The sequence below is a fragment of the Colossoma macropomum genome, unplaced genomic scaffold (genome assembly GCF_904425465.1).
Source record: "Colossoma macropomum unplaced genomic scaffold, Colossoma_macropomum, whole genome shotgun sequence".
Lineage (NCBI taxonomy): Eukaryota > Metazoa > Chordata > Actinopteri > Characiformes > Serrasalmidae > Colossoma > Colossoma macropomum.
In genome coordinates, this window is record NW_023494796.1 from 15,379,999 (window position 1) to 15,405,943 (window position 25,945).

Sequence of the window (25,945 nt, forward strand, 5' to 3'; positions counted from 1 at the left end):
GGCTACAAGGTGTTTCTAATAAAATGGCCAGGGAGTGGAAGTATGAGGTGGGTGTTTCTAATAAAATGGCCAGTGAGTGGAAGTATGAGGTGGGTGTTCATAATAAAATGGCCAGTGAGTGTACTTATACAGAGAAGTAGCTACATTGTGTTATGAAAGTTTGGTGTGTGTGTGTGTGTGTGTGTGTGTGGGCTGCTTGTCATGTGGGAATCTGCATCTGAGACAGCAACAAATGAGGGAGAGAGAAACGAAAGAAGGATGAGAGCAAAATGAAGAAAAATGACAGAGAGGAATGGACAGATGGGCCTTACATCACTGCTACTGTGTCCACACACACACACACAGAACTGTGAGAGTGAAGTCAGTAATTTTTAAAGCATTGACGGTATAGCTTTGAGGTATAGTTTGAGTTTTTTTGAGATATCAGAGCATAATTAACCTTAATAAACGCTCATGTACACTATAATAAGAGATATAGTCCATAAACAACCTCGAAAAACATGCCTGTACACTATCCTAGGATATTTTAGGCCATAAACCTCAATAAACACTTCTATACACTATAATAGGAGATCTTGATCCATGAACAAACTCACCAAACCCTCCTATATATTGTAACACAAAATAATAGTCAATAAGCGTCTTCTATAAATCATCCTATACACCATAATAGAAGATATTCATCAGTAAACACTCCTATACACTATAATAGGAGATATTAGTCCTTAAACAAACTCAACAGACACTCTTATACATTATAACAGAAGACAGTAATCCATTAACAGCCTCAATAAACACTAACCCATACATAATCACTTGTCACTTGCACATATACACAATGTAGGCTGCAGCATTGCGAACCAGACAATAAAAAAGTAATACAGTGTATTCTATATACATACATTCTATATAACATTCTGTAATTTCTAGTGATTTCAAAATCATTTTCATCTCTGTTTATGTTATTGTAAATTTATTCTTTGGGTGAAAACAACAATTCCAATTTATTAAACGGTGATTCCAAACTTTTAAAAGGTTGTTCAGTTCAGTACAGAACAATAAAAGTGCAGTGATTTACAGTGTATAGTTGCTGTGTGTATGGATGCTGCTTTAGCTCAAAAATGCAGAAAGAAAGCAGTGCCAGTTTCAGTGCAAGTGCAAAACCGTTTCATTAAAATGGCTCCAGATGGAGCTGGAGCGTGGACGGCTTATGTTAACATAGCCACATTTATGGTAAATGCCAGAAGCTGGTCTGTGCAACAGTACTTTGGTTGCTAAGGCACCGGCGGAAGTGTCGGAGAGCCATGTGTGATTTAGTTCAGTGCTCCTCCACTGTGTCCTCTGGAGGAGTGGAATATAGGGAATGATATATGAGAAAATAAATCAATACAAACCTATATGTCCCTGCACAACACATAACTTCATACTAATACTTCTTATCTGTCTCATATATAGATATCAAACAGATTTATTGAAGTAAAAGAATAATTAAATTCTAATAGAATAGATTCTCCTAATATTTTGAGTTTGTCTGAAATATATTTATTTTCTGCTCTACCTAATAATGATCTAATTTAGATGATCTAGCAGTATCTAAGAGCTCAGTGATTTCTAAATTATGGTAGCACTTCAGAGCTTGGAGTAAGTAAGAGCATGGAGAAAAAGCTAACAAACCACTTAATTACTTAGAAGCGTACTATAAGATTTATTTTGTAGTTGTTGGACTCTAAATATTTATTTAATTATTACATAACGTCTGCATGCAGTCCCTACAGACAATGTGCAGGGAGCTGAAATGCCTTTTCTGTGCTGACAGAAGCTGAAAAAGGTAAAATAGGGTAAAATGTAAGACCACTGCAGGATAATAAGACACGATAGAGATGATCCTAACTCTAACACTGCTGATAAACAACTAAAATTAATCAGGTAGTTTGTTAAGAATTTAAGAATCTGTAAATAAGCCGTAGGGACACAACTGTGACCTTATTGTTAAAAATCTTCCCAACATAATTAATAATTTTCACTAATTTATGCATAATTCTGAATATCAATGTTAAGTATAAATAAGTATTAATAAGTAACTCATATGTAATAAAGAAAACGTTCAAATTTCTAATTACCAACTGCTGTCCTAATTTTACCACTTTATTTATTGTAGTCTGCAAAACAGAACCTTTATTTCACCATTCATTTGTATCTGTTGTGGCCCAACTATTGTGTCTGAACTAGGGCTCGACCGATATCAAAATCAAGTGGCCGATACCAATACAGACAAAGCAACTTGAGACTCTTTGTTCTATTACGCTCCACTTTTTGTAATGTTTTCACAGGTTGCAGCGGTCGAGCTAGAACCATGAAACTTTGGGAGATCGTAGCGTCTATACAGAAATAGTGCACTTGTGTTTTTGGGACAGATCGTTAGTGTGGTTTTCATACAGCATTTGTTCAAACATTATTTTATCCTCATAGGAAATCAATGGTGGAACATTGAGAACCTTAAAATCTAACCTGATGTTACAAAGGACATCTCATGCACTGAGCCTCACAGACATTACAGACTCACGTACCAGCACTTGTATAGATACACATATTAGCAACCACCTGGGACACCCTAGCAATGGCCTAGCAAAACCTTAGCAACCACCTGGGAGACCCTAGCAATGGTCAAGCAAAACCTTAGCAACCACCTGAGACACCTTAACAATGGCCTAGCAAAACCTTAGCAACCACCTGAGAGACCCTAGCAATGGCCTAGCAAAACCTTAGCAACCACCTGGGACACCCTAGTAATGGCCTAGCAAAACCTTAGCAACCACCTGGGACATCCTAGTAATGGCCTAGCAAAACCTTAGCAACCATCTTGAATAACAGCAAAGAATAAGAACTCTGTGGTGCTGCTGAGGTTTCTGTGAATATTCTGCACTGTAATGTACCTCTGCGTCCATCGGGGGGTATCTGCGGCCTTTACTTTTACCCAAACACTTGGTTCTGCCTCCGTCCAGCAACTGACACCAAAAGCCCTTCTGAGGATCAAACCTGAAGGAGGAGAGAGAGAGAGAGAGAGAGAGAGAGATACAAGGGATGAGAACTCAATCATCTTGTCTCATTTCTTCTTGACAGCCTCCAAGAAGTAAATCCGCCCCACATGGAAAACTCAGCAACACATGCACTCAACACACACTCACACGCTCACATCTCAGGCTGACAGATGTCAGCTGTAACCTTGTCTGGCTGTCAGAGGAGACATGCTTTGGTTTGATAAGCACTCGCAGCTCTCTCAGCAGTGTGTGAGTGTGGGGGTAGATGTGTTTGGATGTGTAGGCGGGGGTGTTAATTAGTCCACTGGCTAAGCTGAAAAACACAGATCACACAAGAATATTTGACCTAAACTACAGCAAACACACCCAGAGGAAGAGGAATCATGCCTGCCAACACACACTCTCTCTCACACGCACACACAGCCTCACTTTCAATTATATGCTCTTTTTTCCTCCTTTCCCTCCCAGACGTCCTATTAGTCTCACACTACTCCTGGACCCACATGAGAAGCTCCAAATGTGGAACCCACCCTCTACCCCCGAGTCTTTAAGTGAAATCATCATTATAATAGTGTGTGTGACTGTGTGTGCATTTTTGTTTGTTTTTGTACATTTTTCAGAACAAATTGTCCTGACTTTGTAGGAAAACGAAAGAAAAAACATACAAGATGATCATCATTTTGTGAAGTTTATTTTTTTTTTCACAAAAGATGAATATTTCATTTCTAAAAGCTGAAAGGGTAAAACCATTTCCTTTTGGCTTCTGATGTTAAGGTTTACTGTGAGGCTTACAAAACGTCTAATATTACTACTAATATGATTACACATAGGTAGTTACAAATCGTATAAACTGTTTTTCATTTTTTTTGCATAATTTGATAACCCCAGCTGCTCTTGAAATTGTGTTGAAATTACATGATGTTTGGACCCATAGAAATTGTCCAAAAATGACTGAATAAAATCTTATTACATTAACTTACATTCAATGTTAATTAATGTAGTATAGGGTTCTTTGTTTTTGTCCTTTTCTTGTAAAATTTTTTTGGAAATAAGAGGTTTTGTTCAGACAGAGACAATATATATAATATAAAATTATTCTGACATATAAATAGTTACATATATGTACTGTGTTTGTGCATTACATAAACAGTTTTATGCAAAAGTCTACTAGAACCAGAGTGTTTTGTTGATTTTCTAAGTGAAAATAACACATCCTCTACAGAGAACACACTTAAATATGGCATTTTTGTCTGGAAATTTTAGTGACACAGATTCCATTTATTTGCAAAGTTTAACATTTAAAATATAAAATATAAAATGTGCCACAACTTTTGCACAGACCACATTTTATTTTTTTTCAATATGTTACATCCTTATAGAACTTATTTTCACACAAAACATGGAATTGAGCAACCATTATTTTTAATAATTGTAGATTATCAATAATAATAAAATGTCTTATATGTATTTTATGTATGAAGGTATGTATCACTGTTCTCGGAAGAAAACCTTGTGCCTCCAAAATAGTAACTTTACAGGAGAAGGAAAAAACATACTTTACTTTCAATGTAAGTCAATGGAACCAGACTTTTTTCCAAGTCATTTTGGGTTGTTTCTTTTGGTCCATTCATCATGAAATTTACACACAATGTAAAGAGCAACATGCATTTTCAAATTATGTCAAAAACTGAAAAACGACATGAACAGAGTTTTTCTTCGGACAACAGCGATATATAGGTACCTACACATAAAAAAAGTTAGATATGTGTTATATGTTTACACATACACATGCATATATGTATATATATATATATATAAATATGTATGTGTATTTTTTTCTTTTTATTTTTCTATGTCATTCAAGCACACCAGCTGCGCTTTATGTTGTGTGAAAATGTCATGACGAATGGCCCAACAGAAATGCTCCAAAACTGCTTGAAATTAAATCTCTTTATATTAACTTACATTGTAAGAAAAGAACATTTTTACCTTCTCCTGTAAAGTTGCTATGTTGAAAATATATGAAAAACATATATAATACATTATCACGTAGAGGTATTTACACATATGTAATACATATGGGGCTTGCTATCATGCCATAATCCTGACAAGGTATAAAAACAAACCTCTGTGTGCGTGTGTGAGGAAGAAACAAGTGTAAATTGAGCAGCTTTTGGCACGTTGCATACTGGGAGATGAACGTGTTTTCCTGCATCGGCTATAGAAAACTTGAAAATCACTTGAGAACAGAGCGACCGAACAGCTCTTCATTAAACAGCAGAGAGAGAGAGAGAGAGAGAGAGAGAGAGGAATGCTTAATGAGTCGTTTTAATTACAAATTCCTGATGAAGCTAATCCTCTTGTCAGGTCCAATATTAATGGCTTGTAGCTGTATTAGAGAATATTCAAACTCCTCTAATTTGCTATAGAAGCGTATAATCTATTAGCCATCCAATCAGGTTGAATGAGCGTGAACGAGCGGGAACGAGCTAGCAAATAACAGGCGAAGGGGAGGAGCAAATGATCCATGGTAGCGCGCTGGATTTATCATTCATAAGACATCAAATCCATCATTATCAGGTGTGTGTACGTGTGTGTGTGTGTGTGTGTGTGTGTGTACTCACGTGAGAGCCTGGGAGTAGTTGAAGTATGGAGAAACGCCCAGAAACTTCTGCACCTCGTCCATCACAGCTGCAGGGTCATTCCGCAGCTGCTGACCATCAATTATCATCAGCTAGACACAAACACACATACACAAGAGATTAGCTACTGGTTTAGCAGATATAGCACATATTATTTAGCAGTACATAAATACAGCGGAGATTGTTCTGATAGCAAACATGCCTAGTTACCTTTCTCAGAAATGTACTACAGTCATTTCAGTTTCAGTTGTATCATGCTAATGTTTGCTGCTCTACTCTATGGTCAAAAACAAAATTGCCATGTTCAACACAGCCTCTTTTCACTAAGCCTGTTTACTTTGATTAATGCATACTTGAGTCATATACAGTGGCATGGCATGGTTTTGCCAACAGGGAGGGCGGCGCTGTAATTCATCACTCTAACACAGTGCCCCAGTCTCAGGTTCTACTCCTCCACAGCACACCTGCGCTTCTTTTTTTTTCCATGTGATCATCCACAACTGAGCTAATGAAATGAACGCTCCTCACAACATAACCTGAATTGTTTCCATAAATGCTATTTAACCCCCTCCACTCTAATGATGCACACAAATGCTACTTGTGGAGAACCTTCAGCCTGCTAAACCTACATGAGACTCAGTTACAAGCTAGGCAAACAAAAACACATCACAAAACAGCTGGATATTATCAGCATGAACCCCTTAAAATACCAGGCTTTTTACATAGTAAGGCTTATTATTCAGTAACCACAGGGACTTCAATGCAAACTAGTTGAGTTATTCTTAGGTTATTAAACTTTGTCCTGTTATGGGGTTAAGCATATCACATCAACCAAGAGAAATCCCCCAAAATAAGACTGGAGGTCAGAATGATATGACAACCTTTAGCCACAGAGCTGAAAGATCATAACAACCAGAATAATCAAAATACATATAGTAGCAAACTTTCCTGACTGGTAATGTATAAATACTAAAGCATATAATTATAAAACACCTTTTAATTCACCAAAACTGCTCTTATTTGACTGTGTCTATTTAACATTTATTTTCAACAAGAATTCTCTCAAATGAATTTAAAATTAGTGTCTCAACTGTTTTAGAAGGCTATGTTACATTAGCCGTGTACTAAATCTTGCGTCAGAAGCTTTTAATTGCTTTTAAATTAATTTACTGTTACAGCTAACGCCTCAGTCTGTTACAATTAACCCCATCTATTGGATTTGCACTCACCCAGCTATGGGCTGAATTGTATGTAAGTGGGAGGTGCTTAAAACAATGTTTACATTTTCATTACGTTATGCAGACGTGTACATTCCTTGTATTAATAATTTTAATTTTGCTCAATAGTTTTCAAATTAATTAGCAAAAACCAAAATGTGTTATGCCATGCCTTGTACAATACTGGTTGAAATTATTCCTCAAGTATAATTTTTGTCGTAACTGTTACACTGGTTTTATTTCGGGCTGCTAATGAGCGCAGATGACGTAACGCTCAAACAGTGCGAACTATGCTAATGTTTGTCCCTATAGCTGAATGGCCGAGCCACGTTGGACCCTCGATCAGCTCCTGCTGTCTAGTCTGTTCGTAGCGAGTGTGTACCTGGCTGGGTGAGTAGTAGGTGAGCCATCTCTCCAGATGTGTGGCGTAGAGGCCAGGGACAAGGCAGCGGTTCTGCAGTGAGCGCAGCTCAGCCGGAGCGTGCTGATTGGCTGAAATCACCTCATAGAAACTGAAGCGCAGTGCCACTTGGTCCTCATGAGCCCTCTGGTGCTGCCATGGTAACGGGGGAAAGCGTTAGCAGCTCAATACAATTGAAACTCAATGACAATATAATCATAACATGAACAAAACTGACTGATACAAAATTTTGTAACCATCTCAATTTCAAGGAGCTAAAAAAACTGTTAACCAGTTATTTTGTTCAATATTATTTAATAGCCATAAATGTAACAGATTCCAGTGCTTTACTGACTGATATGATTGTCGGTCATTTATGCTTTTCAGTTGTCAGCTGACAGTTGTCAAAAAAACAGCAGAAACTCAAAACTTCAGAACAGCCCTTGCGAAAAAGAATATTTAAGTATCAACAGAATACTTAATAGAATATATATACATATAAATATAAATATTTATATAAATATAAACTGCAGGTCACGTAGCAACGAGGTTTTGCCGAGCGAAACGAACGAAAAAGGAAAAGAGAAAGACTGACGAACATTTGGAGACGAAATGGACTTAATCGCAAGTTGCAAAGATGTAGTCGCTTCTCTTTCTAATTAAATGGTGCTGCAATTACATTCGGCGTCTCAGTCAGAATTTAAGGTGGAACGGGAAAATTCGAACAAGAAGCTGGAGAATGAGCAGCGACTTCAGCCTCGTAAAACAGTCGAAAGCTGAAAGACATTTTACAAGAAACTATTCAACTTCTGAGGAAAGGTTTTCTGGCGGAGATGGGAGGAAAGCGGCTATAGCTGGGCTAAAGCTTAAAGCAGAGCAGAGTGAGTCCGCGTTTTTGTTTATATTGTTTAGTCTATACTAGGACATTATCACACACTGAGATATGCTGGACATTAAATGTTGTGGCTCCCAAGGTGGTTTGATTTTTGTTGAAAGGACAAAATGGCTCTTCTTATCATTTGTGCTGTGACTCCTGACCTAACCTGGCTTTTAATGCAGAGGGGCCGGTCGGATTTCTCACTAATCCAGTAGTGTTTTTGTCGTGTGCCGCCACAGACTGTCTGGGCGCTGCACTTTCCCACCTCCAAGTTCCGCCCTTTGCGTTCCGTCAACATTACGTTATAAATTAAATATTAAGAAAATCGATTTTTGACATTTGTAAATCGATTCAGAATCGTCCACGTCTGCATCGCGATGCATCTAAAAATAATTTTTTTCCTGCACCCCTAATATATATATATATATATATATATATATATATATATATATATATATATATATATATACATACATATATAGTAATACTCTCAGAATATCAGAATTAGTATGAATTTGTGAATGAAGAAATGTTAGCTGAAGAACAGAGCTGCAGATGATTCTAAATAACTAAGAAAGCTGTAAAACATCAAGAATGAAGATAAGATAGTAAAATTCATATCCAGAACACCTCAAATTTAATTTGAAGTGGTGATCAAATTTTAAGGCAGGTGACTTGATGAAAAATGACTGTAAATAGAACATAATAATATATTATTTATTAAGTTATTAACTCCTGCTGTTATCAAAATACTTTAAATGTCAAAATAAAAAAAACAACAGATCTAAAATACATTTTGGTGTCTAGCGCATTCTATTTAAACACCTATTTCAACAAAAATCCTTCATAATTAAATAACATGTCCCAAAGTCATTCAGCATGGTTTGCTGTGAAATGCTCCATTAAGTAGAACTGTTCACAGTGGCAGTGATAGGAACCAGAAGTCAGAAAAGTTGAATGCCTCCAAAAGCTCCATCACAGAAAGTTATTACATGACATGATTATGAATACATGGTCTGATGCCTGAGACACTGTTTTATGATAGTTTTGAGATGAGACATTAAATATTAAAATATATTACTTATAGTCAGGTGGGTGCAGGGTGTTATAAGGCAAAGCAGTCCCCAAAGAAAACCTCCCAACATTATATACACTGATAAGCCAAAACATTATGACCACTCGCAGATGAGGTGAATAAAATTGATTATGTCATAACAACAATGGCACGTCAAGGTCTGGAATATATTAGACATTAGATGAACAATCACTTTATATAGTTGTGTTGATTGTAAGAGAAATGGGCCTGAGTGACTTTGACAAGGGTCAAGTCGTTATGAGCCAGTTGACTGTGTCAGATCATCTACAAAACAGCAATGCTTCTGGGGTACTCCCAGTCAGGAGCGGTGAGTACCTACTGACAGTGGTCATGAACCGCCAACAGAGTGTTGGGCTCCCAGTGCTCACTGTTGCATTAGGGCAATGAAGGTTATCCTGTCTGGTCAGAACCAACAGAAGAGATACTGTAGCATAAGTCACAGATGTCTTTAATGATGGTTACAGGACGAAGGTGTCACAACACATAGTGCATCACACCCTGCTGCACAAGGGCCTGCATTTCTGCGGACCAGTCAAGAATGCCTGTGCTAACCCCTGTCCACTGCTGAAAGCTCCTACAGTGGGCAGACAAGCGCCAGAATGGGATCTTTGAACAATGGAGGAAGGTCACCTGGTCCAATGAGTCCCAGGCAGGTGCACATGCATCATCTACCTGAGGAAGTGATGGCACCCGGATGCATTGTGAGAAGATGACATGCCAATGGAGGGACTGTGATGTTCCCGTCATTCTCTGCTGGGAAATCCTGGGTCTGGGCATCAATGTGGCGGTCAGACTGACACGTGCAACCTACAGTAGTGGCAGTGTTATTCCCTGATGACAGCGGCCTCTTTCCAAAGGATAATATGTCATGCTACATTGCACACATTGTACAAGAATGGTTTGAGGAACATGACGAAGAGTTCAAGGTGTTGCCCTGGCCTCCAAATTCCCCAGATCTCAATCCGATTAAGCGTCTGTGAGATGTGCTGGAACACAGTCCAGCTCCACCTCGCAACTTACAGGACCTGCTGTTAATATCTTGGTGCCAAATACCATAGGGCACCTTCAGAGGTTTTGTAGAGTCCATGCCTCGGCCTACAGAGCAGTTCTGGCAACACCAACAGCATATTAGGCAGGTGGTCATAATGTTTTGGATCATCCATGTGTGTAGACACGTACAGATTCATTGTTGCTTTGGTCCATAAATAAAATGGTTTTATTTCTGTTGTAGACAGTTTGATTTCTGGTTCCTTTCACCACCACTGTAAAGAAATCAGAATGCACCAGTGCACCATTCCACATCCAAGCACTCTGAATGACTTTCTTTATATCTCAAGCATTTAATTAGGCAGAAATAAAAAAATCCCCTTTAAATCTACACTGTAAAAGTTATTATTGTGTACAAAAAGTCAAAAATTAAAATAGTGAGTGACTTCAACCTTCTAGATGACAGTTAATATAATATTTAAGGAGACATTATAGATGCTTTATCAGTGGCATTTCTGCAAGTGCTGATCAATCTGGTGAGTTAAACATTCAGGTGTGGGAGTCATGTTGGCAGAGGGGAACCCTCAGGGTCTTCTACGCCTTCATAGAAGGCCTAATGGCTTCTGGGAACTAAAATACAACTGTAATTTCTAATTCATTTTTATATAATAAAATCATGCTTATATTTAACCTCTGCAAATAATATAGTACTAATCAGGCATTGGCCAATCAGGAATTGTTTTTCTCTGTGATATCTAGGTAGATAAAGCTAAGCCCTCCTATTGGCTAGGACTTCAGGAGCTGAAAAGAAGTCATAATGCGTTAGATTAACCATTAGCATAATTAGAAAGAGACAGAAGGAATCAACCAATCATGTTTTGATTTCCAATAGGCAGGACCAATTTCATGAGACATAAAGTCACTGTAGCCTCTCTGGAAGTCTCACTGACTGAATATGAGCGGCAGCTTAATCAGTGCTGAAAAAGTCACTGTGAAACTGCTACAAGGTAAAATATATGCTACTATATTTGTCACAGGCTTCACACTTTTGACCGAAGGCCTGGCTCTAAAAGCCACTGAGTCTATTTAGTACAGAGGCCCTGCCAGGGCAGAATATGGGGTTACTAGCCTTACACACATATTAACAGGGGAAATGGGATCGAAAGCTTTCTCTCTTTTCTATGTTCTCTTAGTTGGTAATAATCACACGCTGGGACCTCCTGAGGCTCGCTGCAGATGAGATTTTCTCTCTCTCTCTCTCTCTCTTTCTTTCATTCATTCCATCTCTCCCTTCTTCTCTTAAATTTACTCTCTCCCTTTGTCTCTCTCATGCTGAAGTCTGGAGGCTAAAGAAACAAACACATGGGCGTATGAATATGCACATGCTGCCTACTAGGATGCCAAACACATCAGAAGCTACGAGAAGCTCCTCATGGCTGTTGATTTGCACTAAAAATCCACCGACTCCACGACTGCGATCTTCAAAAATGACGCAATGAGCACACAGGCAAACACCTGACCTCGCTGAATGAGCTCAATAAGTAGGTTTAAAAGACGGTGTGCACGGTGATGTTAATCTAATGTGGCATTGACTTTCCCTTCTCGCCGTATTGATCCCCTCTTTAACCAGCTTCTCTTTAACGTATAGCAGCGCTGGCCTGCAAATTGCAGTCATACTCACTGATCCTGTCTGCAGCTTATGGATCACATTCAGTGGCCACTTTATTGGAAACACCCCCTTGATGGTGTATAGTTAGAGACTGTAGCTGATTTGTTGATGCACCTGTGTTCGTCATTCCCTAGTTCTTCGTCAGTAGTCAGTGATGAATGGAGCAGAGGGCAGATGATAAACTGCATCAACAGATGAGCTACAGCAAATGTAAATGTTATATATACTGGAGCTAAAAGAATGATGGAGATCGTAAAGTGGCCATGAGTGGATATATAAGGTATGTTTCTAATAAAGTGGCCAGTGAGTGCAAGAACAAGGTAGGTGTTTCTAATAAAGTGGCCATGAGTGGAAGAACAATGTGTGTGTTTCTAATAAAGTGGCCAGTGAGTAGAAGTACAAGGTGGGTGTTTCTAATAAAGTGGCCAGTGAGAAGAACAATGTGTGTGTTTCTAATAAATTGGCCAGTGAGTGGAAGTACAAGGTAGGTGTTTCTAATACAGTGGCCAGTGTGTGGATGTACAAGGTAAGTGTTTCTAATAAAGTGGCCAGTGAGTGGAAGTACAAGTTAGGTGTTTCTAATAAGGTGGCCAATAAATAAATGTACAAGTTAGGTGTTTCTAATAAAGTGGCCAATAAGTAAATGTACAAGTTAGGTGTTTCTAATAAAGTGGCCAATGAGTGGATGTACAAGGTAGGTGTTTCTGAACGCATGATTCTGTATTATTTTTGTGTAGTCATTAATCAATGTTCTCTCAGTACATTACCTGGCATGCACTGCACAAATGTCATACAGCCACTGGAAATCTCTCAAAAGTGTTAAAAAAAAATCTACTAATATATCACTGATGCAGAGGCTAATAAAAATAGATGTGATATTCAGCTTCCTAGCAGTAAAGTTAGCTTCCTGGCTTCCTTCAAGATTAGTCACCTTGACAGGTAAAAAAAAGCTCACATGCATGATTTTGTGCCAAAAGGGCTTGTAGTTTTTCAAAAGTTCCTCCCACCTTCAACACATCACCAGAAGGACTTTAAATCCAGAAAATCTCACTCTCAAGTCTACTGTGGCACCACTGTAGGTATTTTTATAACAGATGTAGTGATGAGTAAATAGTTCATTTTAAGAGACTGGTTGAAAAGGGTTACCAGCTGGCTGTTAATGGTTTTGGTGAACAGTGTGCTAAACTAGAATGGATTTTTCTTCTGTGATAGGTTGGAGATGTACCTGGTACCAGCTGTAGGCCCTATCAGAAGGGTTGATAAGTAGAGTGAGAATCTTGGCTTTGGGGAGCAGCGCGGCGGCTCTTTTGGGCGTGTCCTCTGAGGGGAAGTAGTTGGCGCTTTTTTCAAACAGGAAGTCTGTGCTGACGTTGGATGGCACGGGGAAAAACTCCATGTACCTTAAAGAGGACACATGCAAACACAGTGTAGAGCAGTGTTCCACAGGTATGTGCATGCAGGCATAGGTTCACCATCACTGTGGAATCTGGTTAAAAAGCAATTCATGAAATTTCACTATATTACTATAGAAATGAACAAATATTCAGTTTTACATAAATAAAACAAATAACCGTTAACCGACCAACACGCTGAATTTGCACACTTGTATCCATGACGACACAAGAGTACAACTTGTTCTGGAAGTGATGTGCCTGATGTGCCTTAGTGATGCACAACTCCAGATAGGGCTGTCATGATTATGAAAGTGTAGCTAATAATTGTCAAATAAAAAATTGCTGTTTGCTAAGTCCCTTAATAAGTCTCAAAGAATGCTTTTGCTGCTTTCTTTTATTTACATTTATTTGCCTAGTAGTAGCACCAAAGCCACTGATATGAAGTGATATAGCAGATTTTAAACCATCCTAAATGTAGTTTACAGCACTAACACAACTACGACATTCAGCCACATGACACAGTGCTAAGCTATCTGACACTTTTTTCAATGTCATGTTGCTTCTGTTGAGTGTAGGCTTAAGCCATAGCCTGCCAATGTGTTTGTTAGCTAATGGTTAGCCTACGTAGTTAGTATCATAACAAAAAAAGCTTTAAAGCTGTAAGCTACCAATTTTATACTGACTGTGATTTAAACTATGCATATAAACTTCAAGCTAGCCCCTTTCAGGCCACATTTGTTATATGTGGTAAATGTAAGTAAGTAGACTACATTAAGCTACTGTCATATCTGTTTCGTTAGACAGCACTTATTCAGTAATGCCTAAAACGCAGTGCTGTGTTTGTGTCAGCGATTTTAGGTTTGTCAGACACAATCAAAAGAAATTGCCATCCTTAAATGGAACCCAAAACCTAACTGGTTTAATTGGTAACATGCCTCTTGGCCTAGAGTGTCCTTAAGAGCCTAGAAGCTGAAGCTTTAGCAAAGAAAACAGTTGCCAAGTTAGCCTTGTTAGCTATAGTAGCACTAACTGATAGTTAATAGTGAAATAAGGCATAGGCTTATAAACATTAGCAGTGAAGAGTAAAATTTTATGTTTAACAATTTTGCCTGAAAACAGCTGGCAAACACTCATGCCAGACCACCACAAACATTCAAAATGGAATGTTAGGTAAAATTAACAGATTACAGGACATTAAATACATAAACTAAAGGACTCATATCATGGAAAACTGAACTTTGCTCACTTTTGTTAATAAATTTGATGTTGTACGTTAAAAAAAAGTACCGTTCACTTCCCCCCAGTCTATACAGTCCATATATGGAAATGAAGCTACAAAAACAGCATGCATTGAATTCATTGTTTTTGTGCTGTCACTTCCATGTATCCACCTATTTGGCCAACAGCAGTTTAGCCCCGCCCGTTCACATTGAATTTTTAACGAGTGTTTCAGCTTTAACTACTTTTCTGAATAAGGCACAATACAGGACAGCCAATCAGAACAGAGCTCAAATTCACATATCTGTCTAAAAGGCACTGTAACAAAAAAGTTAAATATTGAACAGTAACTGTTTAATTTTTAGAGATAGAGAGAAGTTGGGAAGTTAGGACTGTTTTTGATACATAAAACCACACATATGAGTGGACCTCAAGGAAAAAGATAATAAGATATAGTAAGATATGGGCCCTTTCATGTAACAAGGTTTTATCCTAAGCAATAATGTACGATTTCTGTTGGTCTGACATAGTTATGAGTTTCTGACTGAGATGTGGGCTAACAATAAATATATAATCACACAGGGTCTTTACCAGTCGATGCCTTTGTGGTAGTTGTTGGTGTTGAAGAACTGCACCTCCTCAAAAGTTTTGGAGCTGGGGAAGCTGCTGGAGATGGAGGGATGCATGAGGAGGAAGAGGTAGAGTGCTGTGGTGCCTGAGAAAGAGAGGGAGCAAGGAAAAGAGACAGAAAGACAGGAGAGAAAGACTGATGAGGCCTCGTGTGGATAATGATAATGTAATGCGTACAGTTCCTGCAGTTTAAGTACAGCACATGGAGCAGGCTGATAGGAGCAGGTGAGGTGATGTGCTGTGATCAATACTCTATTTACAGCATGGATTTTTCAGCTGTGTTTGTGAGGGAGTGGGATGTGTGTGTACAGCATGTACACCACAGATCAAAAGTTTGCAAGCAACACTTTACTTTCTAAAAATAAATATGAACTTTACATTTTATAAGGGATAACATATATGTAATGTGTGTCTGCAGCAATAGCATGCAACTAACTGATTCTTAATGAGGGCCTAACAGATTTCTACCACCAATACTGACACTAAATTTACTGATAATATCAGCTGGACAGTGCAATTTCAAAGTGGACTCCAGTAGTTTTAGTTAAACAGAACTTTACTGATTGATATGTGAGAGGGAAACTCTCAGGGCCTTGTAGACTTCTAGAGAAGAAATATGTCTGTTTTGTATTTTATTTTTAATTTTATTCCACAGAATCATGCCTGTATTTAAACTCTGGAAGTATTACAGTACTACTCGTTTCATTGCTAAGTTCTAGATGGAAACAAATGGGTTAAATTCTTGACGAATCAAGTGTAAACTGGCCAAATAGGAATGTTTTTTCTCCATGGTATCTACGTCGATACAGCCAAGTAAGCTCTCCCATTGGTTAGGACTTCAGGAGCTGAAGAGAAGGCCTAATACATTAATTCAGCCTTATTACGAAATGACTGAGGAATCAACCAACCAGGTTTTGGATGGGACCCATTTTGTGAGAAAACATCACTTTAGGCCTTGTAAGACTAAAAAGAAATCTATGGATTTTCAGCTCTGTTAGTTTGTGCTCTGTACATCAAATAAAGGCAACAGCAGTGTTGACAAATGCTGTGATTAATGAAGAAGAGCAGATTAAATGGCAAAAAAATCCAGTTTTTGCTTTGGCCTTAAAGAGTCAATGCCTCTAAAAGCCAACTCACATTCAATTATAACATAAAGTGGTTATGTATACACTGTTTTTTTAAATACATGCAGGGTGGAGAGGTACATGCAGGGTGTTGTAAGGCAAAACAGTCCCCAGAGAACTTGCATTTTTTCAGATTTCCCACTATTTTACCATCATCAACATCTCAGAAGACATGTGTAGGTTCTCTGGTCATTTCAGATGGTAATTGGCTATATTTGTGTTGTCATCATTGCAACTTCTGGTTCCTATTACCACCACCTCTCTACACCCAGTTCACCAGTTTCTCTACACTGAGCCCACTGAGTCATTTCACATTAAACCGCTCTGGATGACTTTGTTTACATCTCAACCACTGAATTATGGAGAAATGCAGAAGGAAATACAGTGGAAATCCCTTTTAACTGTAAAATCTTTTTAAACCGCATACATCGATGCTTGCTTCCATTGATCTGTGGTGTTTGGCTTCTTGCGAAAGTTGGTATGGATGTGTGTGGGTGAGACAGAGATGTGAATGTGTGTGTGTGTGTGTGAGTGTTTGGTAAGTTTGTGCTGAAAGAAAGCAGAAAGTGTCTAACAAGACAGAGAGTCCTGACACCAATCAGACTGCTTTAGTTAGACAACATAGCCAACACATACTCTCTCTCTCTCTCTCATGTTCTCTTTTCTTTTCCTCCTTCTCTCTCTCTCTCTCTCTTCCTCTAGGCTATGTGTCTGTATTGTTCTTCTTCAGTGCGCCTAATGCCTCTGGTTGCACTTTCATCAGTGCCAGCTATACAAGGTGAGATGTGATTGGGGATCAAGGGGAACAACTGAGTGCACGAACACACCCACCCACCCACGCACACATACACACACACAGGCCTTGAGTTCTTGCAGGAGAAAATGTTTTACAAATTTCACCCATCTAAAGACAGTAAAGAATGTGCACACAGCTGAAAATCACCAGTAGGTGCCGATATAGTTTTATGTTATCCAAAATTCAAAAACGCCAGTAGTTTTAAGTTTAAGAGTGCCTCAAACAGCATTAAACCCAAAGTAGGTAATTTCACTTTAGTATTCCTGGTTAATTCGATTATTACGATGTAAACAAAGTCTTTCAGATTGGTTTGATGTGGAATCCTCCATTCTACAGAAACTTACTGACTCAGAACTGTTTACAGTGGTGGTTATAGGAACCAGACATCTGAAGAGTTTAATAGAATAATTTTAATAAAAGCTACACTTCAGAAAGTTATTACATGAAATGGTTACAAATACATTACCTGAGAAACTGTTTTACGATAGCCTTAAACTTTTACCTAAGACATTCATTATATGGCCAAAAGTCCTTCGACAGCCCTCTTAGTTACTGAGTTCAGGTGTTTCAGCCACAGCCATTGATAACAGGTGTAAAAAATCAAGCACCAGCAATCTCTATAGACAAACATTGTAGGATAGAACAGAATGACAAACACAGCACGATGGGTCATACTGAAGAGATCAGTGACTTTAAATGTGGCACTGTCATAGGATGCCAAAAGTTAGTTTGTGAATTTTTGGCCTAGTTAGATCTGCCTTGGTCAACTAGTGAGTGCAGTCACTGTGAAATGGAAGCATCTAAGAGCAACAACAGCTCAGCCTCTAAGTAGGAGACCACAAAAACTCACAGCCAGGCTACTGAGTGCTGAATACTGAGTGTGTTACATGTAATAATATTTTTTGTTGCATCACTCACCACACTCACCAAATGGCCTCTGGAAGCAACACGGTCAGAGGGACTGTGTGTCGGGAGCTTCATGAAATGGGGTTCCATGGCCAAACAGTTGCACACAAGCCTAAGATCACTATGTGCAATACCATGCATTGGCTGGCAAGTTGAGTAAACTCAAAAAAAAAGCTGTGTAGTCACTTTATAATTTTAAGCTGAGCTGACTTGAATTTAAAACTGTGCATTCACTTCATTAAAATGGTGTAATTACCAGTTTTCTGAGGTCCAACCACCATAAACTTTGGGAGTCTGTCACACGTCTTCTCTTTAGACCAGATATCCTTGTGTCTCTTGTCATCACATGGGTTCTGCACAAATACACACAAATCATCATTTCCGTCAGCATGTGTGTGATGCAGACTGTAAGAAATAGATGATCAGTCACCATGTACTGTCTCTATAGTCAATGATCTCTATACATATAAGCATACAAAAACAGAAAAAAGTCTACTATTACTGGCTTAACCACATTTAGGTCTTTTCGCTTTATATTGGAAAGGAAAATGAACAGGAATAAAAAAGGTATAAGAAATACATAAATTAGTTCTGTCCTAACAAAACCTTGTATTTCTGTAACAAAAGCATGTTTAGCAGAAGGAAATATGTGTGTGTTTATTCCAAGTTTTGAGGATCATTTCTTTTAGTTGACTTATTATGAAAAGTTCACACAGGATAATGCAAATCAAATGTATGGCTTTGATATGACATAGTATATTAAATGAAGTTTTAAAATGAAGGTTGAACATTACATAAGCTTTAGTAACACAGCAACAAAATAAGAGTAACTAAACCTAAGACTAATCAGTAACATTGTACTTGAACCCTGCTATAAAACACTGACACAACCATGTCACAGCAGATGTACGTGGACATATACCTTTCTCTCTCTGTCTCTTGCTTTTTCATACACGCATATACACTATATATGGCCAAAAGTAGACACCCCTCCTAACTGTTGAGTTTAGGTGTTTTGCTAACAGGCACATATCAAGTACACAGCCATATAGTCTCCATAGACAAACACTGGCAGTAGAATGGGTCGTACCAAAGAGCTCAATGACTTTAAATGTGGCACTGTCACAGGATGCCACCTTTGCCAAAAGTCAGTTTGTGAAATTTTTTGCCTTGCTAGGTCTGCGCTAGTCAACTGTAAGTGCTATTATTGTGAAATGGAAGCATCTAGGAGCAACAACAGTTTAGCCACAAAGTGGCAGACCAACCAAAAAGTTACAGAGCTGCCGAGTGCTGAAGCGCGTGGCATGTAAAAATCACCTATCTTCCAAACTGCCTGTGGAAGCAACATCAGCACAATAACTGCACGTGAGGAGCTTCAAGAAATGGGTTTCCATGGCAGAGCTGTGGTACAGAAGCCTAAGATCGCTATGCTGTTTCATACAACATCAGTGCCTGACCTCACAAGTGCTCTTCTGACTGAAGGAGCACAAATTCCCACAGACAGACTCCAAAACCTTCTGGAAAGCCTTCCTTGAAGAGTAGAGGCTGTTATAGTCGTAAAGGTCTCCATAGTAATGCCCATGGATGGGATGTCCAGCAAGCACATGTAGGTGGTCAGGTGTCCACATACTTTTGGTCATATAGTGTACATTTCTCTCGTTCTCATTCTCTCTCTTTCCATAAACACACACACTGACCTGCCAGAGTGGGTTCCTCTGCTCGGGAAAGAGTGTGAAGTAGTAATGTGCGAGCTGCAGAGGAGGCAGTGTGTGCAGTCTCAGGTTGGTCCAGCATTTCAAGAAGTTGGCGAGGTTGACGAACGTGTACAGACCCAAACGGTCATTTCCATAGTTAGACAGATGAGTCATGAAGATACTGATCTACAGGACAGAACATAAAGAGACATTTAATTACACATTTCATAGGCAATCAGACAAACAGCAGCTTCTTAAAACATATCTCAACAAATTACATACATATCACTTACTCAGCTCTTAAAGGGAAATTCCACCATTCCACCAAAATATCTGTATAATTCAATCGTTGAGATGTAAACAGAGTCATTCAGAGTGGTTTGATGTGAAATGCTTCATTGTAGAGAAACTTACTGACTCAGATTTCTTTACACTGGTGGTAATAGCAACCAGTAGCCACAATGTCTACTATTCTACTAATGGTAGAATAGTGGTGAGTCTGAAAAATAACTTTTCTTCACTGACTGTTTTGCTTCTCATGCACCCCTGTGCCACTGATGGATTAAAAAAATTGATGGATTAACATTTCATGTAATAACTTTCTGTGATGGAGCTTTTAGAGGCTTTTATAATTCATCACCACCACTGTGAACATTTCTGACTCTGTAAGTTTCTCTCGAACCGAGCATTTCACATGAAACCCCTCTGAATGACTTTGTTTATATCTTAAACATTGAATTATGCAGAAATTTTGAGAAACTAGTGGAATCCCTCTTTAAACTACTGACATAATTTAATTATTAAGCTTAAAGTGAAATTCCACTGATTCTCTGCAAAATGAAATGGTTAACACAGCTTTCCAGAGTGGTTTGTGCTGTTCTAGAGAAACTTACTCTACTCAATACTCATACTCAAGAAGACGCATGTACATTCACTGGCGGTTTTTAGATAGTTAATAAAAAGGCTGTATTTGTGTTATAGACGTCGCAATCTCTAAATCCTATCACCAACACTGTAAACAAAGTCGATACGTTTTTCTGCAAGTAAGCATTTCACATTAAACCACTCGGAATGACTTTGTTTAATCTCAAACATTAAAGCATATAAAAATGTAGAAAGAAAAAAAAACGGCAGAATCTCCTTTCCTTTTAAAACTCATCATTCAGTAACTGCTGTAAATCAAGTAGAAACTATTATGAAATTCTTTATGTTATAAAAACAAGTAACCAACAAGTAAGTCTCAATCACAAAAGTGCTTTACGCAAGAAGATACACTGAAAATAAAATATGAATGAATCAAATGAAATAACTGCACGAAAAAACCCTAAACACAGCTATTAGAGGGGATGAAAGTGTAGAGGCACATATGGGTTCTTTAGAGTTCAGGGGTTTATGTTTACAATGTGTTTGTGAATGTGAGCAAGAGCAAATAACCAGCAAAGGCAAACATCTGTGTAATAGTGCAGCAGTGTTCTGGTTTGGCCTATAGATGGCAGTAATACAGTGACTGTATTGAGTTTAGACTACATTAAGAGTGAGTCTCAGTAAAGTGCAGGTGTCAGTTATAAATGGTTGGGATTATGTTCTGTGGTTGTATGAACCAAATGAATGGTCACCGAACCTCCTGGAGATTTACCACTCTGGTTCCAACTTGCATCTAACATGCTGCCCCCCTTTACCTACCACTAATTTATCTGACCCAGCCAGTCAAGCACTTCTCAAGAAGTTCATTATTTGGTGCAGGTGTGGAATCAGACTTAACAGGAAGGTATAGGGTGACACTTTTTTTTGAGTGGTCCTTTTTAGATGAAACACTGCTTCACTAATATGTTGTTTTTGTGTAACTGATAATCTGTTAAGAGTTTACTAATCATCTACAAAGGACTCCAAATTAAGTTTTACTGAATATAGTAATATGCAAAAGTCAGAGACCATCCTTTACATAATTTCCAGCCAAAATGGCCTTCAAGTTATTCATATTTGAGGCACAAAAGATACGTAACAGAAAACTGGACAGAAGCATCAGCAACTGAATATAATCTCAAAACCTTTCACCACCAGCTTCCATTCTTTTCGGGAGACTTGTAGCTTTTCAAATAAATCGTAGGGTCATTTTTCCACACCTCAAGTTCAGTCTTAGAAGTCAGTTGCATTTTCTGCTTCACATGATCCAAGTAATCAAACACATTCAGTGATGTGGAAGTCTGGGCTCTGGGGTGGTCAGATAGCTAGAGTGGAACTTGATTTTTTCCTCCCTCTCAAAGAAGCTTTATCTGATGAGGACGGTTTTGGTGGTCTACCAGGTCTTGCACGTTGATTAGGAGTCTCATTTTCTCTATATCTTCTGGAAACTTGTGCTTTACACTTATTTTCCATTAACTTGGTCCAAGTGGATTATCGTATATCTAATCTCCACAGAAATATCTCCTGAAAACTGAACAACTTAATGACTAAAAATGAAATAAACAAAGGGTGGTCTCTGACATTTGCACTGTACCATAGATCTCCAGGACTAGGGCTGGTAACTGATTCAACTCACATTTTTCTGCTAGTTTACAACATTTGTTTGCTTAACGTTTTTTCCTTAACGTTTTCACCCGGGGAGCCATGAGTGTGTGATGAGGAACACTGCAACACCAAGCCTGATGGTCAGTAAATGGCGACAGAATGCAGCCCTTGCTATCTGAATAAAGCTATTAGCAAGTCGAAGCTAGCAGCAGGAGTCATGCTAGTTTGAATAACACCCCGCAGACTCTGTTTAACACCCCGGTGATTGGCCTTTGTATTCGTACATAGTCATTTCCCCTAGAAACATACACATCACTTACTGCCCATTGAGATTTGAGCCGCTGCTGTTGGTTTATTTCAGAAAGCTGTGATTGAGTTTGGGGGTAAAAAAGTCTCCTAGCAACCCACATATGTTCCATAAGGGTGTTTTCATGCGTTCAATCCATATATGCCCAGTAAGCGTTCGTTAATTTACTCAGACTGTCTTATTGCCAACTTCTGGCCAGCACTTTCTCCCTCAAGGGAACGTTCAATCACCACCCTCGCCTTGGCACAGCGTGAGATGACGTAAAACCAAAAGGATGTGTTCACTCGGTGCCCGACTGCACTATAATTTCGACGCGGCCCGCGGGGAGACGTTCACAAGGCTTTTATGATCGCGATCGATACAATTAGCAAGGGGCTGCTATCCTAGCGCCTGCGCTGACATTAACAGAGTCAGGTCAATAATGGTAGAGATGCTAAACTTTGCTCTCGAGATGAATTAGAGGAGAAGAGAGAAGAGAGGAAAAGCTTTACCACAGTGGTTTCTCAATAGCAAGAATGTAAAGAAATGAAGAAACTACTTGCCAAATTGCCTCACAAGAATAAACTTGTTAGATCCCTAAAACAGAGAACGCAAGAGTTTGACTTACTGTTTGTGCTGTTGTTAAGCTAACCCACGTGAAATGATGTTGCATGGAAATATCACAAAAAGAGGACAGCTTGCAAGGCTCATCATGGCAGCTGTATTAGTGCTGTATTACTTAATGGTAAACATGCACACAGGGCAAAGCCTCATTGTAGGGAAATGCAAATGCATAGTAACTAGATATGAGTCGGTACTCAGTAATTCAGTTCACCATGATATTACACACACGATATATTATCGTGGACACTTTGAAATACCATCACAATCCTCATGTTCATCATTTTAACCAGTTTCTCCAGAGATTTCTAAAGACACACTGAGTAGCTCTGCTTTCACACCTCGCTATCATGCTTTGATCACCTGATTACAGTCTCTTCCTTGAGCAGAGATTGTACATAATCACAACAGCCACAGCACGGCAGAAGGAGGAGCAGACAGAGAACTATTATGTGCTGGTAAAATCATGTGATTGGTGGAGTCCTAACTAGTCGGTGGAATTGAATATGACCAAACTGGGGAGAAAACAATCAGAAATGGATCTGGCTTATTTTAGCCTACCTATTAAAATATGCCTGGATGGGATCAGAACATCACTCACTTCTATACACAACAGTGTGTCATACAGTGTCTGAAACTAGCTATATTTAGGGTAAGGACTGCTTTAACTGTTGTACTGTAATTGCACTCAGGTCAGAAGACCACATTAACAGAATCTATGAAGGCATGGGTTGAGAAACACCTAAGCCCTTCATGCAAAGAGAAGAGAGGAGGAGTTTTACTGGGTCTCCATGCTTGACTGGTTTAGTAGGTTGTGAATGTGGAGAGGGGGAATGGGAATAAGTGGCCTAGTTTAATACAGGCACACCAGTCAATGCAGGGAGCCATTTCCCCTATGATAAGACTGTTCACCACAAAAACCCACTGGCAAATACAGCACTTGCTCATTCACAACCCAACACAAACATGCTCAGAAGTTTTCAGCAGCTTTAACTTCTTTAAACAACTCGCATCCCTTTTATGGCACAGCCCATACAAATGTTGTCTTTGTGATAAAATATTAAACTGAAAGCTGTTTAGATACATTTTTCTTTGCAAACCCTGAAAAACTGAAGGAACAACTAACAAAAGACAAAAGATCTAGTTTGGGAAGAATGCCAAAGCCCACATATTTTATCCCCTTTTTGTGACTCAAACAGCACTCAAATTTTTCAGGAGTTTAAACCACCTTTGGTTTCAAAATGTACCTTTAAGAAAAAGTTCTGTGAAAAATGCACCTTTAAGAAATCCTTATTTACATGTATGAACATTATTTATATTTTTTACAGCACTGTGCAAAAGTTAGAGACCACCCTTCATATGTTTAATTTCCAGTCAAAACATCCATTAAGTGCAAGTTACCCATTTTTCAGTGTCAGGAAAAAAAACAGAAAACATGTATTTAACAGAAAATTAAAAAAAAATGCAATAACTATATTTTTTTCAGCATTTAGTGTGTCCACCTTTTGCCTTCTTTATGGTTTCCTTTCTTTTCTGGAGACTTGCGTTTTTTTCAAGAAAACACTGTGTCCACTCACTGTCCACTCTATTAGACACTACTACCCTGTTGGTCCACCTTGTAGATGTAAAGTCAGAGACAGTAGCTCATCTGCTGCTGCACAATTAACGCTGGTCACCCTCTAGTCCTTCATCAGTGGTCACAGGACACTGTTGGCTGGACATTTTTGGTTGGTGGACTATTCTCAGTCCAGCAGTGACACTGAGGTGTTTAAAAACTCCAGCAGCACTGCTGTGTCTGATCCACACGTACCAGCACAACACACACTAACACACCACCACCACATCAGTGTTATTGCAGTGCTGAGAATGATCCACCACCCAAATAATACCTGCTCTCCATGAGGATCCTGACCACTGAAGAACAGGGTAAAAGGGGTCTAACAAAGTATGCAGAGAAACAGATGGACTACAGTCTGTAATTGTAGAACTACAAAGTGCTCCTATATAGTAAGTGGAGCTGATAAAATGGACAATGAGTGTAGAAATAAGGAGGTGTGCATTCCTATTCATGCTTTCTTGTTTTAAATGTAGTTTGTGACAAAAACTTAATAAAAATCTACAAATGTTCATCTTTATTAGATCACATTTTTTACATATCAAATATGTGCAACAGCAGCACTGTAAAGTCATGTTATTAATGGAGCAGAGTAGGTTACATGACAGAAATAGGCACTATTTTGTGTCATCTTTATTCGTAGTAGTTTACAGATCTAGATTTTATCACGCAAAGCAGGAAATGATCCATTTGCTCACAGCCCAGTAAAGTGTATGCGTATGATGAAGGTATGGAGTATATATGGCTGCCAGATGACAGATTTTACATCAAACATTGACTAAAAGCCGTTATTTACGCACCGATGGCTTCAGTCCTGAGTGATTGGTGTGAAACTGCAAGTTTAAGCTCTCTACTTGTTTTCTGAAGGTTGGCACAGTGATGGTGTTGAGACTTGATTGACGGATGGGTCGCTAGGCGACCGTGAGTGGGGCGGATAATGAAACAAGTTTAGCGCATTCACACTCTCGCTTTACACCTACAGGCTATAGAAACATGCACACACAAGCTACACACACACACACACACACACACACACACACACACACACACACACACACAACAAAAAACCGCAAGCTCAAATACAGATACAGTGGCCTCCGGGGAAGGAAATAGCTGGAAATGCTTCTTCTTTTCCAACAAATACCCACAAGTTTGTATTCCTGACTTTCCACCGATGTCTGTATTACTGTAGCTAAATGCTGCTGTAGCTACACCCAGGGCTGGTTC

At 38.8% G+C, this 25,945-nt stretch overlaps 1 protein-coding gene across 1 annotated transcript in view; it reads right to left on the reverse strand.

The window, feature by feature from the left end:
- The window catches only part of ndst3 (N-deacetylase/N-sulfotransferase (heparan glucosaminyl) 3), a 193,987-nt gene that overhangs the window by 2,678 nt on the left and 165,364 nt on the right, over positions 1–25,945 (reverse strand). The window contains exons 9-15 of the mRNA XM_036582931.1: positions 19,692–19,874; positions 18,251–18,347; positions 15,130–15,253; positions 13,152–13,326; positions 7,280–7,450; positions 5,663–5,772; positions 2,934–3,036 (exon numbers count right to left, since the gene is read on the reverse strand). Of these exons, the coding sequence (XP_036438824.1) occupies positions 2,934–3,036; positions 5,663–5,772; positions 7,280–7,450; positions 13,152–13,326; positions 15,130–15,253; positions 18,251–18,347; positions 19,692–19,874 (963 nt within the window). The remainder of the gene's footprint in view (positions 1–2,933; positions 3,037–5,662; positions 5,773–7,279; positions 7,451–13,151; positions 13,327–15,129; positions 15,254–18,250; positions 18,348–19,691; positions 19,875–25,945) is intronic.